Below are 24,140 nucleotides of genomic sequence, written 5' to 3'. Positions count from 1 at the left end.
CTTCCTGCCACATCTGGTCCCCTTCCCCTGGCTCCCTGGACTGGGGTTGGGGCTGTTCTCCCACTGCTGAGCAGGACAATCAGGGCTTCCAGCTTTCTGGCTTTGTTCCAAGGAGCCTGTTTGCTTGCCCCTGCTGAGGGGTAGAAGTGGACGAGGTCCTGAGAGGTGCTCCTGGAAAGAGCCTTTATGACTCCCTGCCACTCCTACCACATCTTCTGATATACTAGGAAATAGAATTCTAAATTACTTTTTTATTTTCTCTCCTACATGTCGCTTAATTGATTAAGTAACAGTTCATAATTTAACATTGTGGATGATTTCTCAGTTGCATAAGCTTGATAATTGGCTTGATTTTTTTCTGCGTTCCCATGTACACCACCTGTTAATTATCTGCAACACCTTTACAGATTTATTAGAGAGTACTAATGATTTACTGTTGAACCAGAGGCACCCTGTGGAAACACCCTCAGGTTTTTTTCCTCCCATTTTTTTTCCTTTCTGCTGCCCTTCCCCACAAGAACCACTGCTGTATAAGTTTGTTATTAGTAGGGACTAAACAACAAGCTCTTTCAGCCTCATTTATTCTTTCCACCTGACTTTTCCTTGTTTTAAGTATTTTCAGGCCATCTCTTTGGGAATTGAGCCTTTTGTCAGAAAAATTAGCTGTCCACAACCTAAAAACTTCCCCACTAAAATCACAGGTTATATCCACCTCCAATACCCACTGGTATTATTTAAGGCAGGATTGGCACCTCTTTCTACTGGGTATCATGGTCATATAAGGAGACATGAGCCATCAGCCTGATGGCCTTTCAAGACTGTTCTGTGAGAGGTGTCCCTGTCCTAGGAACCTTGCCTCTCTGCCTACCCCTCTACCTGTCCTCTGCAGTGATGACTCCCAAGGTTCAGAGCTGACTATGCAAATAGTGTTAGCAATGAATACTTGCCTTCCCATCACACTACAGTTAAAATGTGTGCGCTACGCAGAGAAACAATTGAAAGAACCTGTAACACAGGCTAATATGTGCACATCGATTAAATGGGCCCTGGAACTATGCTTAAAGTTATACCCTGAATGTTAGATGTTGTAATGTACTTTCATTGCTACTCAAAGGTTTATTTATTATAAAGTGAAATTATTTTAATTATTTGGCTTTTATTTAGAGACTTCAAGTTAAATGAGTTAAAAAAATGAAACACAACCCTTTTTGAGGACAGTACATATAAGAGAACAAAATGGATAAGGATTTACAAATATATGATATGTAGATTGATACACATGATAATATCATTTTTAACAAATGATTACAGTGTCCTGATTTTTAGACATAGCTGTAAAAAAACGTATTCTGGAATTCTTGTTGAGTTTTCACATGCAGGCTTGCATTCAGATGGCCTTTATTATTGTACTACTCTTCCCCATTTATGTGTGAGTTGACAAAGGCTCCAAGAAATTAAATGCCTTAACTACAGTCACTCCTCTAAGAGGTGGTGAACATAAGATATGATCCTAAGATCTTAAAGTGATGCTAAAACAACCATCACACCAAAAACAATAAACTCTACATAATAATGTGAAACACCAGAAAAGGAAGGCATCTGTTTTTTATGTTGTCCTCCAACATTTTTTTTAATGTTACCATTTGGATATCTGAATGGTGTGTGTGTGTGTGTGTGTTATCACACATGGGCACAGGGGCACATGCAGGAGCACTATTTTGCATGAAGAATAGTAGCGGTCTAGATTTTCAACTTGGAGAACCAAGTGCCTAGCGTGATGCTAAGTACCTTGCATGCATTTATTTTATTCTCAAAATTATGATCGTCACAATATTTCAGTGAGTAAACTGAGTCTTAAGAGAGATGAAGAGACATTCCTAAAGCTACACAGTAGGTCAGTGGCAGACTGGGCCTTTTGAAAGTTTCCCTGTTTGCATTCCTAATCCTTAGCTATGAGCCCCTCCTGTGTGCCAGTCATGGTGATAGGTATTTCTGTGTAGTTCTCACAAGAGCCCTACTAGGTGGATGTTATTATCTCCTTTTCTACAAATGTGGAAATTGATACTTAAGAGATGAATAATTTGCTGAGGAGCCCTTACCTAGTCATTAGTGAGCAGGAATTTATCCAAAGTCTGAAAAAAGTCTGCCTCCTATACTCCTGAGAACTTTGTCCTAGATTAGGTGGGGCCATCTTTGGGAGGGAGAAAACTGCAGATTCTAAGTACTCATATGTCAGCCATAATACACTGAAAGACCGTGGGGAAAAGTGACTGACATTCATGTATTCTTAACTTTCAGGAGCTCCGGAATGCTCAAAGTGAACAACTCATGGGCATCCGCCGTGAAGAAGAAATGGAAATGTCAGATGATGATGAGAATTGTGACAGCCCCACTAAAAAAATGAGAGTTGATGAATCAGGTAACACTTTTAATTGCCACATACCTGTGAGGTATTATAATGATCTTCCTAATCCCAGATGTGGTATATATATTGGGAAATGACCACATAACTCATATTTATTTGAGTTATACTAAACTTTCATCTCTGAGTGACTCTGCCTTTTATAAATAGAACTTTAAATTCCTTCTTAGAAACATAGTAATTCAAATTGTTCCAGTTGTTTCTTTATACATAGGTCTGGGGCCATTATGCTTTTTTCAGGGGTATTTGCCTATTCCCATAAAAATCCTTTTCCAGAGTTATGGTAGCCACTGCTGATGCTGAAATATAGATAATGTAGTTTCAGTCATTGCACTTCTGTCAACAACTGAACCTAAAAAAACAAATACAAACTAAGCAGACAACTAGAACAGGAACAGATTCACAGAAATAGAGATCACATGAAGGGTTATCAGCAGGGTGGGGGGTGGGGGGGCGGGGGGAAGGGGAGAAAAGGTACAGAGAATAAGAATCTTAAATGGTAGGTACAAAACAGACAGGGGTAGGTTAAGAATAGTATGGAAAATGGAGAAGCCAAAGAACTTACATGTATGACCAATGGACATGAACTAAGGTAGGGGAATGCTGGTGGGAGGGGGAGTTCAGGGTGGAAGGGAATAAAGGGAGAAAAAATGGGACAACTGTAATAGCATAATCAATAAAATATATTTTTTAAAAAAGTGTTTAATCTTTAAAGAACCTTTCTAGCCTCTGAGCCAACATGCTGGAAAATAAGACCTTTTTCCAACAAACTAGTTCACCTAATCTGTAATCAAAGGGTTGGCCCATTTTGTAACAAGAAAGGGGCATTGCTCTTGAGTGTTAAAAAGCAGAGAAGCTCAGAATGAACCATGGTTCATGCACTCTGTGCTATCTGAAATGCTGATTTAAAACTCTGTTTTTGAATTGTGTGTATGTAAATCCCTTGGTGTTATAAAAGGAGGCCAGGGGAAGGCTCACTCACACACAGGAGACACCAAGGGAGACTGCTTGTCAAGGTGAAGAGTGTTGTTTGTAAGGCCTGGGAAGAACCAGAATTGCCACTGTTGCCCAAAAGGGATAATTAGAGGCAGGACATAGATTTGATCTGTCTCCTCACATGTCCTAGTGAACAAAATACTTAGCTGTCCCAAGTTTTTTAACAGAGAGATTCAGGTGCCTAGAAACAGAGGACTTTTGCTAATTTGTTGGCAGAAATCAAAACCAAGATTCCAAAAGGGTCAAATCATCCAGGCTGCCAATGGTCAGAACTCTCTGTTTCTCCAGGGCCTTCAAAGAGAATGCCAGAGACCTAAGTAGTAACTGCAAGCAAACCTCCTTTCCCCGGGCATATTGGAAGGAAGCTTCATTTCCTTAGAGCAGTGGTTCTCAAATGTGTGGTCCTCAGTCCAGCAGCATCAGCATCACCTAGGAACTTACTAGAAACAAACTCTCAGGCCTTACTCAAGACCTGCCAAATCAGAAGCGCTCTCAGGAGGCAGAGGTGTGATCCAGCAATCCCCATTGTAAGTCCTCCAGGGAGTCCTGCAATGTTTGAGAACCACTGCCCTGGAAAATGTGGCTTTTATCCTCAAATTTCATTAATTTAAGTCTTTTAGAAGCTTAGTAGGAAAGAAGGCATCATGCCACTATTTTTTGAATCCATATATCCTTTGTCTGAAAAATGAGCCTAGCATTTGTGTGTCACTGTATGCCTCATCTTACGATGACATCAGGTTGCTCAGGACCACTTGATTACTGGGTTTGGATACACTTATGTGAGGAAACCACCTTCCTCACAAAATTTTCACTCTGCAAACCTTCAAATATTAAAAGAAGAGAGCAAGTGTTAGTGTGAATTTCTTAAATTCAGTGCAATCTTCCCATAAAAATAAAATCTTTTTCTCAAAAAAACTTTCATCATTCTTGAAGTTTCTAGGTGAGGGGCAGGTTCATACAAAACTTTAATCCTTAATATCCTTAATAGGAGAAAAGAATTGAGTTAATCAGACATTTTTATTTAAACCTGTGGTTTTAGGGGGCAGAAGGGGTGACTACTTTTTAAACAACCTATTTCCCAAGTAAGAAATGTGTTTAATTTCATAGCCTGCATAGGATAGGGCCAGAATAATGACTCAGAACAGTCAGCTCCCAAAGGGGATCTCACCAACCATGGCAGCAAGTGTGTACCTACAGGATCGGCCCCTAATTTCTGCTGCAGAAAATCCACAGAGAGGCTAAGGGCCTCTCCCCTCTCGGGGACACCAAGGTCCGCAGGGAAAGTTTGACCAAAGAGCCCTCTTCCCAGACCTCTCTTCATTTTTCCAAGGCATCTGGAAGAGCCTGAAGTGGGACCTGAACTTTTAGAAGCTTTCACCAGGCTTGTTAGTTGGTCAGTAGAATTAATGAGCACAACACAGTGCATGTTCTGTACTGAGTGCTGAGGCAAAAGATGAAAGAGCTGGAGTTCAAATGCCAGACCCCCAGGAGTTCAAAGTCTTTTTCGTGCTTTTCAAAATGAGATGGACCAGAGAACATGGCATGTGGTTTATGAGGAAAGCTCAGGACTGATTAGAGGGGAAGGAAAGCAACTAACCTTTTTTATTCCACTGGGCCCTGGAGATCCTGCCGAAAGGCAGCAACTGTTTTTCTTTCTGCCTGCATGCTGGGCACACAGCCTGAGAGCAGTCTTCCCTTCTGGTCTTTCAACAAAGCCTGAGACAGATCTGCTCCTTGCGGTGGGAATAGAGGGCTGAGGCCCCATAACTAGAAGGGAAGCATACCTTTCAGTGCCACCTCCTTAAGTGACACAGCAGTAAACTGAGATACGAATTTGCATCTGTCAGGCACCTGTGAGCAGGACTCTCAATGTGTAGCACCAATTCACTGACAGGAGAATTGCCAAATGCTTAAATAGAAGTAAAATTCTCTTATCTTTTAAAGAAAATCCCTTGCTCTTTTCCTTTCTGCTAAAACAGTGAGATTTTGCCTTGCACCCCTGAGCAGTAGTTGACCCAGGCATCCTAGGAAATTCTGGAGTGACTTCCTTCTCTGGGCCTCGTGCCTGGGCAGGGACTATGCCAAGGCCACTCCCATAGCATGCTTGAGTTTGGTCCACCAGTGTTGACTTTCATCTTCATATGTCCCCTAGAACAAAAACTAACATGCACAGTTTTATTTCTGAGGAAGAGCCAGAGATAAATGGTTTTTAGAGAAGGTACAATATGTTATGTAAGGACTTGTATGATACCTTGGGTTTAATTCTTTTAAAAAAATCAAAGTTGTTCAAAATATCTCTGATCTTCTCGTTATAAAGAATATTTCATTGTAGTTTTGCTTTCCATCACACAATAATTTACAGCATGTTTTTGGCTGGAGTTCCCCAGTATTGCTATAACCACAGTATAATTCTGGAAGGCCTGCTCACTGTTCCTCATCAGCTGAATCTTAAAGGGGAAGAGGAGTTTGCTGGAACAAAACTAAGATAATGATAAAAATGAAAATGAGTTTTGTTAATACAATGAAAACCAAGACAGATTAATTGAAGCATTTATTCAAGAAGATTGGCATCCTGTTCTGAAGCCTATGAAGATAATTTTTGATAAAAATTCAAATTTATTGTTTCATGGTCTGCCTCCTACTGGAATCAAGCCAAACTTTAAAACCAGATCTGTTCCCCCTTGTCCCTCTCTCTCTCCATCTTTCTCTCTTTTTTTCTTTCACCCCCACCCCACCCCAGGACGGCAGTGGGGGTGGGGCAAGAAAGCACAAGGAAGAGAGGGGACAAGAAGAAGTCTGTCCCAGATTGTAAGGCCTCAGTGACAGAACCGATTAGTTTTCATATTGTGAGACTTGAACGAATCAGTGCATGTAAAGCCTTCCTCGCAGCGTTGAGCACATAGTAAGTAGTCAGTAACTGTTAACTCTGCTCGTTATCTTAGTCATCCTCCAGCATCCGACCCTTGGCTTTTCAACAATAAGTGCTCAACTCAGTTTGTTGACTTCAGTTGTATATTCCCATCTTCTGGTCTTTGTTTTCTTGCATTTGTTCCATAAGTTGATAGGAAGATGTTAAGCCTAAGAATATTTATTCTAATTAAATTTTAATTCATTTCCCCCAAATGGTCTGAACTTCTCTATACGTACAAAATTCAGTGCCACATGTTTGATAGGTTACATCCCAGAAACCTGAAACTCAGCATTGATTACTCATTGTAATTAATACCAAATATTGTCAAGTACCTTCTTGTATTCAAGGCACTATGGACTATCTAGGGCATATGGAGAGGGTAAGACACAGTCTAGCCTACCCTCAAGGGTATAAGATGCTTTTAGAAGAGAAGAAATAAACATTTTAAGTTAATAAAAATACAATGTCTAATGCCAAATATGTTCTAAAGCCATTAATTTAAATTCATTATAGACCAAGTGAACATCACTACCCAGTGTATGTACCTCATCCAATATTTAGTGTGTATAGAGTATACATTGAAGATAAATTTTACAAGAGTAAAATGAATATATCCCTTGCTTAACAGACAACCCTTAAACCATTCCATAATGCACAAATATTTTTGGATTTTACTTACACCTAATTTAAATTCTGAGTTCTTTAGGGGAGCAAATACTCCTTTAATTATGAAGAGTGTTTTCTGGGTTGTTGATTTTCCGTGGACACTCACCATAAACAGGTATAGACTTTTTTTAAAAAACTCAATAAGAAGTCATTTAGAAAGATTCGCCAAATCTTTCAGCCAACTGAGTCAAATTCAGTACTAATAATTAAGTTTAGTTGGAATTAGCAGTATTCAGTCTGTCTGATTAGTTTTATATTCAGAAGCTTCCAGTAGCTTGAAGCTTTAGGTTAAAAAAATCAATAATAAGAAGGCTCTCTCTGGCTATCCCCTTGATGTCTTTGAACACCAGCACTGCCTGTTTTTCTGATTTAATTTGTTTCCTGCTTAGGAGTGCTTTTGAAAGACAAAGGATGCCCACTGCAGAGGTTACAATTAGGCAGGAGCCTAAGAGACTCATTGCCACCCCCAGCACCAGACTGGGCACAGGAGGACAGGGCCACTGGGAGCCCAGGGTGTAGCTGAAGGGACCATTTTCACTCACAGTAGGTAAAAGCCTCCCATTGAATGAATGTGATCTAAGCAGGCTTATTCTGGAGTTGTTTGGAATTGGACAGACTCAGACTCAGAAAGTGAGATGCTCGGTCTACAGCCACTTGTCACAGGGTGGAGTTCTGGGTGCCAGCAGACTCAGAGGCAGGCAGGCAAGCAGGTGGTGGTGAGAGGAAGCTGGGAAGGATAAGCCCCTTATAGACTTCTGTTTTCCAGGTGTATTGACAGCCTAAACAAGAAATCCAGCAGTGGTGTATGTCTATCAGCGACCACCAAGTTAAAGACAGGCATTTTTTTTCAACTGTTAAAGAATATCTTCTGAGAACACAAATGCCTTACAACAAAATGTGATTAATTAAAACTAATATTACTTAAAGATAATGAAATAAATCTTCCAAGGATGGGCAGAGTAGCCTTCTTCATTTCTAAATTGTTGAAATAGAGCTTCATGTACAAGGAGCCAAAGCTTTTTCTGTTTCTTTTTTTCTTGCTAATCTTGCCAAAGAATTCAAATATATGTTTATTTTGGGTATATTTTTTCAGTGCCCTGGTTTTATATATAGTTACAGTTCCCCTTTTCATAATGGACATGTTTCTGAAGAGTATAAAATCATGTTTTTATCATTGCTTTACCTTTAAATGCAAGAGACAGATGCTATCACATCAATCCTGTGGTACACGATTCCTTGGCAGTGGAGGCACTCCTGCTGCCCAGCCAGACTGTATCTGTTTTGTAAATTCACATGTAGAGCCTAAACTGTCTTTAAGCTTAGCCTCCTTCTAATCTTATTTTTATGTAGCACCTGACCATGCCTTATTTCTGATTTCTCTCTCATGTATGCACAGACTTTCCAAAATCATGTGTTTTATGTAAAATTGACTTATGCTGCTAAAATTGCATTGTGTCAAGGAAAGCACGGTTTTCCCCAATACTTTAACCACTCGACTATGCTGCACCTCCACAAAACCAGGTGAGCCCTCACTAAGGTTCTCTAACAATCCACACCTGGTCAGTCTAGCTTGTAGCTAGGTGGGCACTCTGAAAGGTTTCCTACTCAATAGGCCAGTGCATCCCCTCACCTACATTTGCTGAGCAGACTCCAGCTCTGTTAAGCCCTGGCTTCTTGCCTTGTGACATGAGCTGCTGGAGCCTGGTGAAGGGCTTGGGCTGCTGGACTGTTGGCAGGCAAAGGAAGTTAGCAGCCAGTTTTGGGGAAAAACTAAATAGACCTCGATCTAGGGAGAGTGTAGATGAATGACCAGTGAGTAGCACAATATCCTAGCACAGCCACCTGTGCACAGCCCTTGGTGCGTAGATTCCCTCAACTTCCAGTAACACAATTATCTAGATTACAGTTTATTGTGTTTTCTGGGCATTTCATTCTGATAAGGGTTGGTGTAGGATCATTATATAGGAGAGTAGATGTAATCCTCTTTTCTTAGCAGGCTTTAAGGACACAGGAATATTTATGTAATAAGATGCAAAGTTGCTATGGAAAATACTATAGCAACCTAACATCTTCCCAGAGCCAGGCAGGTACTTGTAACAGCAATCTAAATTTACATTTATTTTAGTGTCATTTTATCAACACTCTTACTATCTCATTCTGACAGGATGTTAAAATATGTCTTCAGCTTGTATTGGAGCAAAATTAACACAGTGCTGTTAGATTTTAAGTGTAGTTTATATAACTTCTGAAAAAATGAGAATATTTTTGAGGGAATTTAGATGACAGAATTTGGGTAAGTTTTTAAGTTGTTTTTTTTTTCTTTCCTAAATGTAGGAAAGAATTCCTTAGTAGTATTTATTCCCAATTTTTACTTTTAGTTTGTAAGTAATAAGTAGGAATTTTTGGTTGTGAAATAGAGATTATCCTTTTCAACACTGACACAATTCATCAAGCGCTCACCTATGGTTCTATGGGTGCTTACAAAGAAAACACTTGTAGTAGATCAGCTCATTGCCCTCTGGCAGCTGTAACATTTTAAACATAAAACCTGTCTTTCACATAAAATAATACCTGGTCATTTTGAAAGATATAATGATGAATAATAAAGAGGACAATAAAACTGGTTAGTCATAACACTAAAACTGTGTGATTTCAGATTTTTTTCTTTTGCACAGCTTAACTATATAAGCATATTTCTATGTAATTTTAAAAGTCCAGACACAGTAATTCTACATGCTTTTGTTTTCAGACAGATCTTGTATAACAAGTGAAGTTTTTAAAGCTTCTTTTTATATGTTAATGCAATAGAAAATTAGAGCAAATTGGGTATGTCCTTTCTGGATCACAGGCTCTTTTACAGGAAGCTCTAAGAACTGATGCCATAATCTTTGAAGTTGTCAAAGTGGGTACTTGACATTATTAAAAGTTTCACATCTGAACCAGTCCTTCCAAAAGCAGCTTTTGGGTCCCTTGAATGTGAGTGTGTGGTAGAGAAACTATAGATATGTAGCTGATTTGTAGTGAAAAGATAGTATCTATTGATTTTCTTCTATACCTCTCCATCTAAAACTTAAAGTGTGACTCTAACACAGTTAAAGTAAGGCATTGGCCAAAAGAATCAATACCAGACCATATTGAAACATATGCTGTGACCATCTTCTTAGCACAATAGTGCACTTACTCTTTATGAACGCCATTGTCCTAATTCTCCTCTGCTTTCATACTGCATTCTTCATCAAAACACAGCTGGTGACACAAAGCTATTATATCTTGACTCCTAACACTGTTGCTCATAAGCTCCATTAATCAAAGACCTGAAGATGCTGTACTGTGTTAATACAGGAAGTGAAGGGGGGCCAAGATGGCATTGGAGTAGGAAGGAGCAGATTCGGCTTCCCTCTGCTCAGGGGAGAAAATCCTGACCGATCTATGGAGTAGAGAAGCAAGCAACCAACATACTTCAGCATATGTGAAAATAGGGGACCAAGGATTGTGGTGGAACCAAAAAACCGGACCCTAAGAAGAGTGCTGCAACAAAACAAGAAAAAAATAGGTGGAGGGTGGTGAACACCAGGATACCCACTGGAAGAGGAAACCCAACAACAAAGGAACCACTAACAGATAACAACAGAAGAAGGTGAAGGAGGGAGTAGTAACCACACAAACCTCAATCCAGGACCTATCTGGAAATACAATTAAACAGTAGAGACAGTACCCAATACAAACAACTGAACAAGAATTCTTTAAACCTTATACACAAGGAAGAGCCAGCTTAACACAACCTGCCCTCACCAGCACAACAAAATACAGGAGGTGGTGGACAGACTGACCCTCATTTAACCAGCTGATGGGAAGGAACCACCAAAGAAAGAATCAACAACAATCAAAACCCAAAGGCAAACACAAAGCCAACTTAAATGACAGCCCAAGACCAGTGACCTTGGGAGATCAAGGAAACTGCACCACTGGATCAAGGAAACTGCACCACTGAAACTCACTGCTATTCTACTAAAGAAGTTCACACCACAAACCCAGGGAGCCAGAACAGATCAATTTAAGAAGCTGAGGCTAACAAGAAGAGTCTCACAAACAATGGGAAGACAAAGAAACAACCTCCAAATGAAAGGAAAGGAGGAAGCCTCAAAAAATTCTCAGGGAAGAATGATAAATGAAATAGAGGCAATTCAACTATCAGATATTGAGTTCAAAGCAATGATTGTCAGGAAGCTCAATGAGCTCACAATGAGCTACCAGAAACTACAGGGAAGCTACAATGAACTCACTGAAAACTACATCAACATGAAAAAGGAAGTAGAAACTCTCCACAAAAGCCAAGAGGAAATGAAGAATACAATTTCTGAACTGAAGAACACAGTAGAAGGAATGAAAAGCAGGATTGATGAAGCAGAAGATGGGATCAGTGAGCTAGAGGACAAAGTAGAAGAAAACACCCAGAAAGAGCAAGAAAAGGAAAAGAGGCTCAGAAAGAATGAAGAGGGATTAAGAGAAATGCAAGACAATATGAAACATAATAATATGTGTATAATAGGGATACTAGAAGGAGAAGAAAAAGAGAAAGGGATAGAAAACCTATTTGACAAAGTAATGATGGAAAACTTCCCTAATTTGATGAGACAAAAAGTCACACAAATCCAGGAAACACAGAGAGTCCCAATCAAGAGGAACCCAAAGAGGCCCACCTCAAGACACATCATAATTAAAATGGCAAAATTTCAAGACAAAGAGAGAATATTAAAGGCAGCAAGGGAAAAACAGGAAGGAAAACACAAGGGAGCCCCAATAAGGCTAACAGCTGACTTCTCAATGGAAACACTCCAAGCCAGAAGAGAATGGCAAGAAATATTCCAAGTAATGAGAACCAGAGGTCTGCAACCAAGGCTACTTTACCCATCAAGGCTCTCAATCAAGATAGAAGGCCAAATAAGACGCTATCCAGACAAAAGAAGTCTAAAAGAATACACCTCCACTAAACCAGCTCTGCAAGACATGCTAAAGGGACTGATTTAAGGAAAGAAAGGAAAAGAGAGAGAGAGAGGAACACACGTACATAAAAGGCAATGAATAAGTACCTATCAATAATAACCTTAAATGTAAATGAATTAAATGCTCCAATCAAAAGACATAGAACAGCTGATTGGATAAGGAAACATGACCCACACATATGCTGTCTACAAGAGACCCACCTCAGGATAAAAGACCTGCACAGGCTGAAAGTAAAGGGCTGGAAACAAATTTTCCAAGCAATGGATAGCAAAAAAAAGCCGGGATAGCAATACTGATATTTGACAAGATAGACTTCCAAAAAAGGACGATAAAGAGAGACCCAGAAGGTCATTTCATAATACTCAAGGGAAGAATCCACCAAGAAGACATAAATATTGTAAATATATATGCACCCAACATAGGAGCACCCAAATACATAAAGAAAATCTTAGAGGAATTCAAGAAAGGTATTGACAACAACACAATTATTGTGGGGGATTTTAACCCCACTGTCAAAAATGGACAGATCTTCCAAACAAAATATCAACAAATATATTGTGGCATTGAACAATACCCTCAATGAAATGTGCTTTACTGATATATACAGAGCCCTCTATCCCAAAGAAGCTAAATACACATTCTTTTCAAATTTACATGGAACATTTTCAAAGGTAGACCACATGATAGGACACAAAACAACCTCAACAATTTCAAAAAAATTGAAATCATACCAAGCATTTTCTCGGATCACAGAGACTGAAGCTAGAAACCAACCTGAAAGAAAAAAAACCCCGAAACACTCAAAATCATGGAGATTAAATAGCATGCTATTAAACAATGAATGGGTCAAGAATGATATTAGGGAAGAAATCAAAAGGTTTCTGGAAACAAATGAAAACGAATTCACAACAACCCAAAACTTATGGGACACAGCCAAGGCAGTCCTGAGAGAGAAGTTCATAGTAATACAGGCCACCTAAAAAAGTTAGAAACATTTCAAACAAACAACCTAACCCTACATCTACAAGAACTTGAGGAACAACAACAAAGACAGCCCAGAGCTCAGAAGGAAGGAAATAACCAAGATCAGAGCAGAATTAAATGACATAGAGACTAAAAGCGCAATTCTAAGGATCAATGAATCCAAGAGCTGGTTCTTTGAAAAGATAAACAAAATCGACAAGCCTTTAAGCAGACTCATCAAGAAAAAAAGAGAAAAAACCCAAATAAACAGAATCAGAAATGAAAGAGGAGAGATTACAACAGATACCACAGAAATACAAAGGATTGTAAGAAATTACTACAAAGAACTGTATGCCAAGAAATTTGAAAACCTAGATGAAATGGACAAATTTCTAGAAAAATGTAATCTTCTAAAACTCAATGGGAAAGAAGCAGAAAGCCTGAACAAACCAATAACGGCAAAAGAAAGTGAAGCAGTAATCAAAAAACTCCCAACACACAAAAGCCCTGGACCAGATGGTTTCACAGGAGAATTCTACAAAGCATTTAAGGAAGAGCTAACCCCTATCCTTCACAGACTATTCCAAAAATTCCAAAAAGATGGAAGACTCCCAAACTCTTTTTATGAGGCCAAAACCGTCATCCTAATTCCAAAACCAGATAAAGACACAACAAAGAAAGAAAACTTCAGGCCAATATCGCTGATGAACATTGACGCTAAAATCCTCAACAAAATACTGGCAAACCGCATCCAACAGTACATTAAAAAGATCATACACCATGACCAAGTGGGATCCATTCCAGGGATGCAAGGATGGTACAATATTCACAAACCAGTAAATGTAATACATCACATAAACAAAAGCAAAGACAAAAACCACATGATCATATCAATAGATGCAGAAAAAGCATTTGATAAGGTACAGCACCCATTTATGATAAAAACACTGGACAAAGTGGGAATAGAGGGAGCATTCCTCAACATAATAAAGGCCATCTATGAGAGACCTACAGCCAACATCATGCTCAATGGGCAAAAATTAAAATCATTTCTACTAAGATCAGGAACAAGACAAGGATGTCCACTTTCACCACTTCTATTCAATATAGTACTGGAAATTTTAGCCACAGTGATCAGACAAAAAAGGAAATAAAAGGCATCCAAATCATAAAGGAGGAAACAAAACTGACACTGTTTGCAGATGACATGATAGTGTACATAGAAAATCCTATAGACTCCACCAAAAAACTGCTTGACCTAATAAATGAATTTGGTAAAACAGCGGGATACAAAGTCAATATCCAGAAATCAAAGGCATTTCTGTACACCAACAATGAAACAGCAGAAGCAGAAATCAAGAAAAAATCCCATTTGAAATAGCAAAAAGAAAAATAAAATCCCTAGGAATAAACCTAACCAAAGAGGTAAAAGACCTGTATTCAGAAAACTACACAACACTGAGGAAAGAAATCAAGGAAGACACAAACAAATGGAAACATATACCGTGTTCATGGATTGGAAGAATTAATATCATCAAAATGTCCGTACTACCCAAAGCAATTTACACATTCAATGAAATACCTATTAAAGTACCAATGGCTTATTTCACAGACATAGAACAAACACTTCAAAAATTTATATGGAACCATAAATGACCCCGAATAGCTGCTGCAATTTTGAAAAAGAAGAGTAAAGTAGGAGGGATCACAATGCCTGACACTAAACTATACTACAAGGCCACTGTAATCAAAACAGCCTGGTACTGGCATAAAAACAGACACATAGACCAATGGAACAGAACAGAGAGCCCAGAAATAAACACAAGTCTCTATGGTCAATTAATATTTGACAAAGGAGGAAGCAACATAAAATGGAGTAAAATAGCCTCTTCAACAAATGGTGTTGGGAGAACTGGACAGCCACGTGCAAAAAAATGAAACTTGAACACCAACTTACACCATATACAAAAATAAATTCAAGGTGGATAAAAGACAAATATAAAACGTGACACCATTAAAGTCCTAGAGGAGAACGTAGGTAGGAAAATCTCAGATATTTCACACAGAAACTTTTTTACTGACATGTCTCCTAGAGCATGGGACATAAAGGAAAGAATAAACAAATGGGACCTCATCAAAATAAAAAGCTTTTGCACAGCTAAAGAGAACAGTATCAAAATAACAAGAGAACCAACTGTATGGGAAAACATATTTGCCAATGATACCTCAGACAAGGGTTTAATCTCCAAAATATATAAAGAACTTACACAACTCCACTCTAAGAAGACGAGCAACCCAATTAAAAAATGGGCAAAGGCCTTGAACAGACACTTCTCCAAGGAGGACATACAGAAGATCCAAAGACACATGAAACAATTTTCAATATCGCTAGCTATCAGACAGATGCAAATTAAAACCACAATGAGGTACCACTTTACACCAGTCAGAATGGCCATGATAAACAAAACAACAAACCACAAGTGTTGGAGAGGTTGTGGAGAAAAGGGGACCCTAGTGCCCTGTTGGTGGTACTGCAGACTGGTACAACTGCTATGGAAAGCAGTATGGAACTTCCTCAGAAAACTAAAAATGGATCTGTTTTTTGACCCTGCAATTCCACTGCTGGGACTAAATCCTAAGAACACTAAAACACCAATATAAAAGAACCTTTGCACCCCACTGTTCATAGCAGCACAATTTACAATAGCTAGGTGCTGGAAGCAACCTAGATGCCCATCAGTAAATGAATGGATCAAAAAACTATGGTACATTTACACATGGAATTCTATGCAGCAGAAAGAAAGAAGGAGCTCCTACCCTTTGCAACAGCTTGAATGGAGCTGGAAAGCATTATGCTAAGCGAAACATGCCAGGCAGTGAAAGACAAATACCACATGATATCACCTTTAACAGGAACCTAATTAACAAAACAAAGAAACAAGCAAAATATAACCAAAGACACTGAAATAGAGGACAGACTGACAGTGACCAGAGGGGAGAGAAGAGGGAATTTCAGGGGAGAATGGGAAGGGTTTACAGGAATAAATTTAAAGGACACATGGAGAAAAACTAGGGGGAGAGTGGTAATGGGAGGGAAGTGGGGAGGGTTGGGTGGATGGGCTGGAATGGGAGTAAAAGGGAGGAAGCTGTACTTGAACAATGATTAAAATGAAAAAAAAAATAGAAAGAGATAGAAAAAAATACAGGAAGTAAAGACAAAAAAGGTCCTATAGAATTCCAGTTAGTTATACACATTCAGTGCCACATAATTAATGAAAAAAAAAATGATTGAAAGAAGTAAGTACTTTCTTTTCCTGAAAATTCCTCCTGTCGCTATATGATTTTCTTACACATCAGATCCTCATATAACATTATTTTGTTCGATGCCATTTTGTTATAATGTCGAGAAAAAAATTCCTGACCAGGGTCACTGGCGGAGTTTGCACATTTTCCCACATCTGCATGGGCTTCTCCAAGTACTCTGGTTGCCTCTCACATCCCAAAGATGTGCATGTGAGGTGAATTGGTTAAGGGTCCAAATTGCTCCCGTTTTGGTGAATGTGTTTTGTGAGTGTGCCCAGCACAGGAATGGTGTCCTGTCCTGTCCTGTCCAGGGTTAGTTCCCACCTTATGCCCTGAGCTGCTGGGATTGTCTCTGGCCACCTTCTCCCTTATCTGGAACAAGCAGGTTGGAAATAGTGATCTTACCTGTTTTTATTAATCTTCCTTAAATTTATATGTAGCCCACATTTATTTCAGTTTTTAATATTAAAGTGTTTAGGCTCCTTATTTAGAAGTTTGGTGATGATTTTGTGACAGAAACATGCTACAGGAACTGAACTCCTATCTGTACCAATTAGCCTGTGTTACAATTGGTTTTGTCATATGTTGTTTCACCTAAAGTCACAATTTTTAAGAACATATCAACTATGTTAGGTGAGGACTTACTATACTTAGAAGCCCTGTATATTTAAGTTTATAACAATTAAAAATTATTATTATAGTAAGCCCTCTCATATCTAAACAGCTTAAAGATTCCTCTTTTGGTGAATGTTTTTGATACCAGAAAGGGACTAAGTACTCAGCAACTCTTCTCCTCAGTTCTAGGGCACAATGTGTGAAGCCTTCTGGGAAGTGGCTAGAGCAGGGAAATTTTATTTGACTCCCCATGCTAGCAGAGAAGTAGAGAGAAGCATTTCTAGAGCAGAAGTTGCAAGGCAGAGTCTATAATAAAGTGGTTCAGGTAAGGTGTTGCAGGTTCTTTAATGAACCCACCATAACTTCTACAGCTGCTATGTCCCAGAGGCCCTTGCTTTCCACTTGGACCACATGGCTCATTGCCACTAGACACAGTTACCTAAATTTTCAGTTATCAGAATTACTCTAGAAACACATAAATATCTAACACTAGGGTGCTGGTTAATTAATCATGTACATGTACATAGCCTTGAAATAAATCATGTTTTAGAAGACTATAATGGCATGGGAGAAGGTTCTGCAAAGGAAACCAAAAGTTTATTTGGGGTGTTTAGGGATTCAAATTTGGAGATACATATTCAAGAGGAACCTGAAATGTGATCTGAGGAGAGAGGAAAAACACAATGTTTATACAGGCAAAACCTGTAGGCTTACCTAGTTTATTGGAAAGAAATTGGCGTAGACAAAAATAAGTAATATTAGTCTGTATAGGATAGGTTATTATGCTATTTGCTAGGTTGGACTTCACAGAAATAAACCTCAGTCTGAGAATGGCAACAGATATAATCTGTCTGTGGTTGGCACAGTCTAAACGTTCATGTGCTATCCAAGTATGGACATGCATAATACAACTTCCCCAGTGGCCTCCTGGCTCCACTGTAGGACTCCTTGACATTAGTGACTCCATTTCAGATATTTCTGCTCACATAGTAAAAACAGTTACAAAACAATATAGAGGTCATTCCAATCGGTGTGTGTGTGTATGTTGGACTTACAATTAGGATATAGGTCAAACATTCTGAATGATTATTTCTAGATTGTGTGATAAAAGATTATTTTTGTTTTCTTCTTTGTATATCTCAAAAATTTTACCACATTATGGCCCTGGCTGGTGTGACTCAGTTGGTTGGAGCATTGTCCCATAACCAAAAGGTTGCTGGTTCAATTCCCACTCAGGGCATGTGCCTGGGTTGTGGGTTTGATCTCCAGTCTGGGTGCATATGATCCCTGGCTCAGGTGTGCACAGGAGGCAACCAGTCAATGCTTCTTTCTCACATCAATGCTTCTCTCTCTCCCTGAAAAAATGTCCTCTGGTGAGGATAAATTTTTTTTAAACTTCTACAATATGTACATGTATTACTGTAATAACTAAGTTACCATGAATATTAATTTTAAAATTAAGAGGATCTGGTAAAATTCATATCGATAGGGGAATACCACCTGGCCATTTTCAATCATTCAGGAAAGTTAAAACTGGTGATGAATAGTAAGTAACTAGTATCACATGGACATTTACTGAATCACTGCCTTTTGTTTTAAATTAGGGAATTTCCACATTTAATCTGCCAAAATATGCTTACCTTCCCAGACATTGTCTTACCATTTTCTGTTTCAATGGTTGATCATATTTGCTTAACTATTTAATTTAGGATCCAAGATATAATTCAAGCTCTAAACAAGGTAGACATGTTGAATTCTCACTCACAGAGAGATTGGTAATGATGAGTCTCTTCAGGTATAGAAGAGACCTTTAGAAATCATCTTGTATAGTCCCCTCCTTCTTTGTACAAGAAGTCCATAGAAATATGGACTTCTACCCAGAGAAGTTATGTTACTTGACCAAGATAGTAAGTAGCAAGTCTATAACTCAATACTAGTTTCCTTTTTTTTTCTAGGCTAGTGACTTTTCTATGGCACAACTAAATTTCACAAAGAGAAAAAAGCCCCAGAATATTCCAGAAATGTCTTAAGTGTTATTAGCCAAATAAAATCATCCAAGAATTTTGAATGCCTGTCATGTACATGGCACTATTATGCCATTTGGAGGCAAAAGTATACTGAGGATGTTTATTACCTTAGAATATTAACCCAGACAAAGCTGGCTGGGGCTTCTGCTTAGTTTTCCCATTGTTTTCTGTATTTTCTGCTAACTAGTGATCAGCTTCAACACAGGCAGTGTATCCAGAAGCTGTTTTTAAGCTGATTCCAACAGAAATGTCAACTTTTAAAAATAATAGGAAATCAGCACAATCCTTCTGGTTGAGTGATATGTATTTCCTCAAAAACAATCTTCTCTATGGCATTAAGCAAGAAAAAAATGATCTCCTTTGGTAACCACATATTGTCATAACCCACGCCTTCCATTGCCTAACTCTCCAAAAGAGTACAAAGAATAAGGACATTTCTCCAAACCCAGGTGTAGACTAAGTGGTTGATTGGAAATGACTTGAGCTATTAGCCCTTTGATTTTTTTCCTCCTCATTTCCTGTTTCTTCTGTATTCCCAGGCCTCAGGGAAACCTATCTTCCCATCACCACTTTATTGACTCTACATCTAATTCAAGAGTTATTCAAGTGCTCTTCCTGCTTCCTATGCCTTTTCTTTGGGAGATTTGCCTCCCAATAAATCTTTAAAGCAGAAGTGTGTGGGAAAGGATCTACAATAATATCAATCTTATTGAGATAGATGCACAGACTCAGGGAAGTTTTAGTCTAGAAGAGATCTCAGAAGTATAATAACATTTCCTCTCCCTCCCCACCCCATGTTCTAAATTAATGAGAAAAAATATGGGATTTTTTTAGCCCCAACAATAATTACTTGGAATACTGAGTAAATTCTGCAAGTTTATATTGGGTACTATTTGTAATTAAAAGTTTTAGGCACAACTTAAGTGACTACACATAATTTCACAAATCCTTTGGAGAAAGGATAAGAGATTTCATTCCTCCTTTAGTTATTTACCAGTCAGTTGTTTAAGAAATGTCTCCACCTGCTGCCCTAGACTTTTGTAATGCAGGTTACATAGTGTGAGAATCCTAAAGGCATTCATTTCTCTTTCTCTAGTTCTTGCCTCCATGAGTTGTCTTAAGCAATGTTGTAATACAAAGCAGTGATAAAACTAAAACAGTAGAACTTCCTGCCAAGATGGAGGCATAGGTAGATATACTTTGCTTCCTTGTACAACCAAAAGAAAGACAAGAACCAATTTAAAAACAAAAAACAACCAGAAGTGCCAGAAAATTGAACTGTCTGGAAATCTGACAACCGAGGAGTTAAAGAAGAAACATTCCCCCACATTGGTAGGAGGGCGGAGATGGGCAACTGGGGTAGAGAGGACTCACAGCAAGCCAGCTGACCAGGTAGGTGAGGCGGTGGCTGGCAGACCAGGCAGTCCCACATTTGCATACAGACAAGCTGGAGAGCGAGACAGACTGCACGACCCAGGGTCCCAGTGTGAGAAATTATAGCTTCAAACCTCTGGCTATAAAAACCTGTGGGGGTTGTGGTGGCAGGAGTAATTTCCAAACTCACAGGAGAGTTCATTGGAGAGGCTCACAAGGTCCTATAACATACACAAACTCACCCACCTGGGAATTAGCACCAGAAGGGCCCAATTTGCTTGGGAGTATTGGGGAAGTGGCTGAAAGCCAGCCAAAAGCTGAGCAAGTGGCATTGTTCCCTCTCTGACTCCTCCCCCACATACAGCACCACAACACAGAAAAATGGGTTGGCCCACCCTGGTAAATGTGTAAGGCTCCACCTCTTACAACATAACAGTTGCACCAAGACTAAGAAATATGGCCTAAATGAAAGAACAGATTAATACTCCAGAAAATGAACTAAGTGATGAGAAGATAGCCAGCCTGTTATATGTAGAGCTCAAAACACTGTTAATCAGGATGCTCACCAAAATGATTAAGTATGGACACAAAATAGAGGAAGAAGTGAAGGCTATGAAAAGTGAAATAAAGGAAAACATAAAGGGAACCAACAGTGAAGGGAAGGAAACCAGACTCAAAGCAACAATTTGGAGCAGAAGGGAGAAATAAACATCCAATGAGAACAGAATGAGAAAATAAGAATTCAAAAAAATGAAGAGAGGCTTTGGAACCTCTGGGACAACTTTAAACATTCCAACATCAGAATCATAGGGATGCCAGAAGAAGAAGAGGAAGAGTGAGAAACTGAAAACTCATATGAAAAAAACAGTGGAGAATTTCCCTAATCTGGCAAAGGAAGTAGACTTTCAGGAAAACCAGGAAGCTCAGAGAGTCCCAAAAAAGTTGGACCCAAGGAAGCCCACACCAAGGCACATCATGATTATATTACTCAAGATTAAAGATAAGGAGAGAATCTTAAAAGCAGCAAGAGAAAAGATAGTTACCTACAAAGGAGTTCCAATAAGACTACCAGCTGATTTCTCCAAAGATACCTAGCAGGCAAGAAGGGGTTGTAAAGAAGTATTTGAGGTAGTGAAGGCCAACACCTACATCCAAGATTACCCAACAAAGCTCTCTTTTAGAATGGAAGGGCAGATAAAGTGCTTCCCAGATAAGGTCAAGTTGAAGGATTCATCATTACCAAGCCCTTATTATATGAAATGTTAAAGGGACTTAGAAAATGAAGAAAATCAAAACTATGAACAGTAAAATGACAATTAACTGACAACTACCAGCAGCTGGACCTAAAAAACAAAAATAAGAACAAACTAAACAAACAACTGGAACAGGAAGAAATTCACAGAAATAGAGATTACATGGAGAGTTATAAGCCAGTAGAAGGATGGGGAGATTGGGGGAAATGGTATAGGGAGCAAGAAGTGTAAATGGTAGGTACAAATAGATGGGGGGTTGAGAATAGTATAGGAAATGAAGAAGCCAAAGAACTCATATGTATGGCCCATGGACATGAACTAAGGGGGTTGGGGAATGGTGATGGGAGTGGGGTGCAGAGCAGAGGGGGATAAAGGAGATAAATATATAGGACAACTGTAATAGCAAAATCTATAATATATACTCCAAAAAAACTAAAACAGTCAGTGAAATCTCATGATGTGTATGAGCCAATAATTTCATTTTACTTGCAGTGCCAGATTAAGGAAAAAATTAGCAAGCAAAATCTTCTAAGACTAATTGAAACTCAGTCTTTGATATGAGAATGTTGCTTATCTGTTTTGACAAATCTAGTAGCATATCATTAGAGGTCTTGTTCTGGAATAGCATTGGGTCATGGCTCCCTTCAGTGCCTGCTCTCTGTATTCTCAGAAGTCTCAGCAAGACCAGCAGATAAAGCCTACCATAAACAACTATGAGAGCTGACAGCATCTGAAAAGTTGTATAAATCTATTCATTGGAGGTTTTGTTTGTTTTCTTGTTTGTTTCAAGCAAATAAGGGTGAAAACATGCTGAGATGGAAGGACCTTCTACCCCATAAGCTCTTCTAAAACAAGTTCAGGTTTTTTTCCTCTCTGAATGGCCAGTGCATTGCATTTTACACAGTAGGTGGACAAGAATTTGTTCAGTGAATAGAAAGGAAATTAAAACTTGAGGGAATTAATTTTTATTCTGTTGAAGGATATTTTTTCCAATTTAGACAAAAAAAACACAAAACAACAAAACACTATTATATATTTCATTGTCACAGTACTCAGTTTTTCTCAGATGAGAACCCTGAGGTGTAATTAAAGCCTAAAGCCTCATCTCTCTCTCTCTAAAATTCCCTGGCCTCCTGCTGATATATACCTCATGTCTACATGACTCTCTGAGGTTGGCAACAGAAGAAATGTGAGAGGCCAAGCAGCACAGAGAAGTTCCTCTTGGGCGTCCTGCTCCTCAGAAACACACAGTAGTCCCCAAGCTGTCATGAGTCCTGTCCCTCCTCACTCCTCTATGGAATCCTGCATCCAAAATTACATATCAGAGACTCTATATTTTACACTTTAGAGTAGGTAGAATGACATGTTCTTTCAGGTCATTAAAAGATGGGGGACTATGGCAAGGAAAAGAATGGAGCCAAAAGGTAGAACAAGAAAGAAATCAAAAAGATAACATTTGAAATGTTTCCTCTTGAACTAGGTTGAAACTATTGCAGACAGAAAGAGAATATATCTTGATTGTTTTAGTAATGGAAAGTTGTTAGATCCTTGGGTTTGGAAATAGAAATTAAAACTTAAATTGGACTTTTTGCCCCTTCTATAGAACATGTAGGCTCCTACAGAACATTGTAATTAAAGCCATATCATTAGCGCCCTGTTAACAAAGCACTTTGTATAAAACCAACCACAGCACCTCTCTCTCGTGTTCAATAAAAAGTTAGTAACAGGAGGGCTGCTTTCTCAGAGGAATTCTTTTAACCTTTCAGAAATAAAATATTTCATGCTAATTCCTGCTTAATTGGAAGGAAATCATTTCTTTAAAATCATTGAGTATGAGTTTGAAGTCTGTTCCATCCTTGACCTCTTTAATTCAATCAAGGTCACCTCATATACTTGCCCAAATAGCTTTACTTCTCAATTAGAAAAAGGGGTAGGGTTGTTTAAAAGCATTGATGTTTGATTAATCATGCTTAACTAGGGCTTCAGCACCTGAAGAAGGTTTTGAAGGACCTGCTAGTAAGAGTAAAACATTGCTACCTGAAAAATTATGCTCATCAGAAACCAAAAACAAATCATTTTAATGATCAAAGCAAAAGCTGCTTTTCATAGGGAATTGAAAAAGATTATCATGCTCAATATATAGAAGGTTTTAGTACCTGAATAACCCTCTCCCAGGGAAATATTACTATAATTTAGCCATCCAGACAGTTTTTAAAGTATGTGCAGTTTTGCCTGCCCAAGGACTCGGAGAAGATGAATGCAGAGTTTATCAAAGCAGGATTTTGTAGCCCTCAAGCTCTAGGGATGAAAAGAAGTAATGAGAAGATGTGTCCTGTGAAGAATGTGAATTAGAGCCATCTGACTGAACGGGAGAGCAGAAGTTCTGGCAATGAGTTTTTGGGAGGCTCTATGTTTTCTTCCTGTTTACTGGGCCTGGCTGAGGATTGCCATGCGACCCTTGAAGCTCTTTGGGAGAGAGGGTCATTTGGGTGGTCAAGGCATTAAGAAAGCCCTGAGAAGGTGGCCTACCTGTTGAGAATTGGTATCCTAGAACAGAGAGTTTAGAGTCACTGAAAAGAGCTGAGAAATAACTTGGAACCAGATGA

The 24,140-nt window shown here is 38.9% G+C and overlaps 1 protein-coding gene across 1 annotated transcript in view; it reads left to right on the top strand.

The window, feature by feature from the left end:
- ENOX1 (ecto-NOX disulfide-thiol exchanger 1) overlaps window positions 1–24,140 on the top strand; it is a 282,243-nt gene that overhangs the window by 135,327 nt on the left and 122,776 nt on the right. The window contains exon 9 of the mRNA XM_028526797.2: window positions 2,299–2,419. Coding sequence (XP_028382598.2) covers window positions 2,299–2,419 — 121 coding nt within the window. The remainder of the gene's footprint in view (window positions 1–2,298; window positions 2,420–24,140) is intronic.

This window comes from Phyllostomus discolor, chromosome 11 (genome assembly GCF_004126475.2).
Source record: "Phyllostomus discolor isolate MPI-MPIP mPhyDis1 chromosome 11, mPhyDis1.pri.v3, whole genome shotgun sequence".
Classification (NCBI taxonomy): domain Eukaryota; kingdom Metazoa; phylum Chordata; class Mammalia; order Chiroptera; family Phyllostomidae; genus Phyllostomus; species Phyllostomus discolor.
The sequence above is the reverse complement of the archived record's forward strand: the minus strand, read 5'-3'. Positions and strand labels throughout refer to the sequence as shown.